Source organism: Sinocyclocheilus rhinocerous, unplaced genomic scaffold (assembly GCF_001515625.1).
Source record: "Sinocyclocheilus rhinocerous isolate Xijiao unplaced genomic scaffold, SAMN03320098_v1.1 scaffold35016, whole genome shotgun sequence".
Classification (NCBI taxonomy): Eukaryota; Metazoa; Chordata; class Actinopteri; order Cypriniformes; family Cyprinidae; genus Sinocyclocheilus; species Sinocyclocheilus rhinocerous.
In genome coordinates, this window is record NW_015659311.1 from 1 (window position 1) to 1,715 (window position 1,715).

At 36.5% G+C, this 1,715-nt stretch overlaps 1 protein-coding gene across 1 annotated transcript; it reads right to left on the reverse strand.

Moving 5' to 3' along the window:
• Nucleotides 1-265: 265 nt before the first annotated feature.
• On the reverse strand, nt 266-816 carry LOC107723373 (cat eye syndrome critical region protein 5 homolog). The gene has a single exon (XM_016531958.1). It carries the CDS (start codon nt 814-816, stop codon nt 331-333), a length of 486 nt encoding a protein of 161 aa, XP_016387444.1. The 3' UTR covers nt 266-330.
• Between the last annotated feature and the right edge of the window lie 899 nt (nt 817-1,715).

Genomic DNA, 1,715 nt, shown 5'->3' on the forward strand with positions numbered 1-1,715 from the left:
TATATATTAAATATATTAATATATAATATAAATTATATGAATATATATACATACATGTAAATACATGCAAATATTTTCAAAATATATACACTATGTAAACAAAAACTTTTATTTTGGATGCGATTAATCACGATTAATTGTTTGACAGCACTAATACATATATGTGTGTGTGTGTATTTATATATGCATAATAAATATACACAGTACACACACATATAGTATGTAAACAAACTCTTTTTTTTAAATTTTTTTATAGATTAATCGTGACTAATCGTTTTGCAGCCCTAGTCGTGACGCATGGCATGTAGACGTGGTGTAATAAACGATGGTTTACTGCAGTGACCAACCCTCCAGCTGGAAGACCAACTCCACTCCATCCCGAACGTCATGGACGACAAAGGAAGGCTGGGTCAGGCTGGGGTCGAAGCGGAAGTCCCGGTGACCGTGGAAGGAGGGCTGTGTCAGACTGGGGTCGAAGCGGAAGTCCCGGTGACCGTGAAAGATCTGCTGCTCTGTGACTGTCTGCTCGGGGTCCGAGGGCAGGTCCTGGTGGTCACGGTTGTAGACGCCCGTGCAGACCAGGATGGAGCTGCAGCCTTCGGGCAGATGGTGATCGAACGAGCCTCCCACCATCACCCGTCCTGAACCTTTGGCATCGTCGGAAGCTTCACACTGCAGGTCTCCGGGCACCTGGCTGCTCGAGCCGCCCTGCGCCTGCGCACGGGTGCGATGCATCGCTTTGAGGTAGCGGTTGTACAGATTTGCACCATAAATATCAGCCATCGGGTTGTCGCTATGAGAGAGATACACGTACATCAGATATTTTGACCGGTCACAAGTTTCAATAATTAGATCGATTTTTAATGTTTCTGAGAAAAAGTATTTTCTGTTCACCAAGGCTGCATTTATTTGATGAAAAATACAGTAAAACAGTAATATTGTGTAAAGGGTAATATTTTTTTATTTGAATATATTGTAAAATGTAATTTATTCCTGTGATGCAAAGCTGAATTTTCAGCTGAATTTCTCCAGTCTTCAGTGTCACATGATCCTTCATTCTAATATACTGATTTGCTGTTCTTATTATTTATATTGAAATCTGTTTTTGCCGCTTAAGTGTTTTTATGGAAACTGCGATACACTACCATTCAAAAGTTTGGGGTTGGTAGGAGTTTTTATTTATTTATTTTTTAAGAAAGAAAATAATACTTTTATTCAGCAAGGATGCGTTAAATTGATTAAAAGTGACAGTAAAGTCTTTTTTATTATGTTACAAAAGATTTCAATTTCAAATAAATGCGGTTCTTTTTGAACTTTCTATTCAACAAAAATTCTAAAAAAAACATGTTTCTTGAGCAGCAAATCAGCATATCAGAATGATTTCTGAAGGATCATGTGACACTGAAGACTGGAGTTACGATGCTGAAAATACAGCTTTGCATCACAAATAAATTACTTTTTAACATATATTACAATAGAAAACAGTTATTTTAAATTGTATTTAAATTGTAATAATATTTCACAATATTATTGTTCTTACCATATTTTTCACCAAATAAATGCAGCCTTGGTGAGCAGAAAATACTTTTTTCGAAAACATAAAAAAAGTAATAATTCTAAACTTCTGACCAGTAGTGTATGCTATGGATTGAGCTCAAGGTCAATGAAATTTGACCATTCAGTCTTCAAAACATCAAATCATTGACTCACCCAAT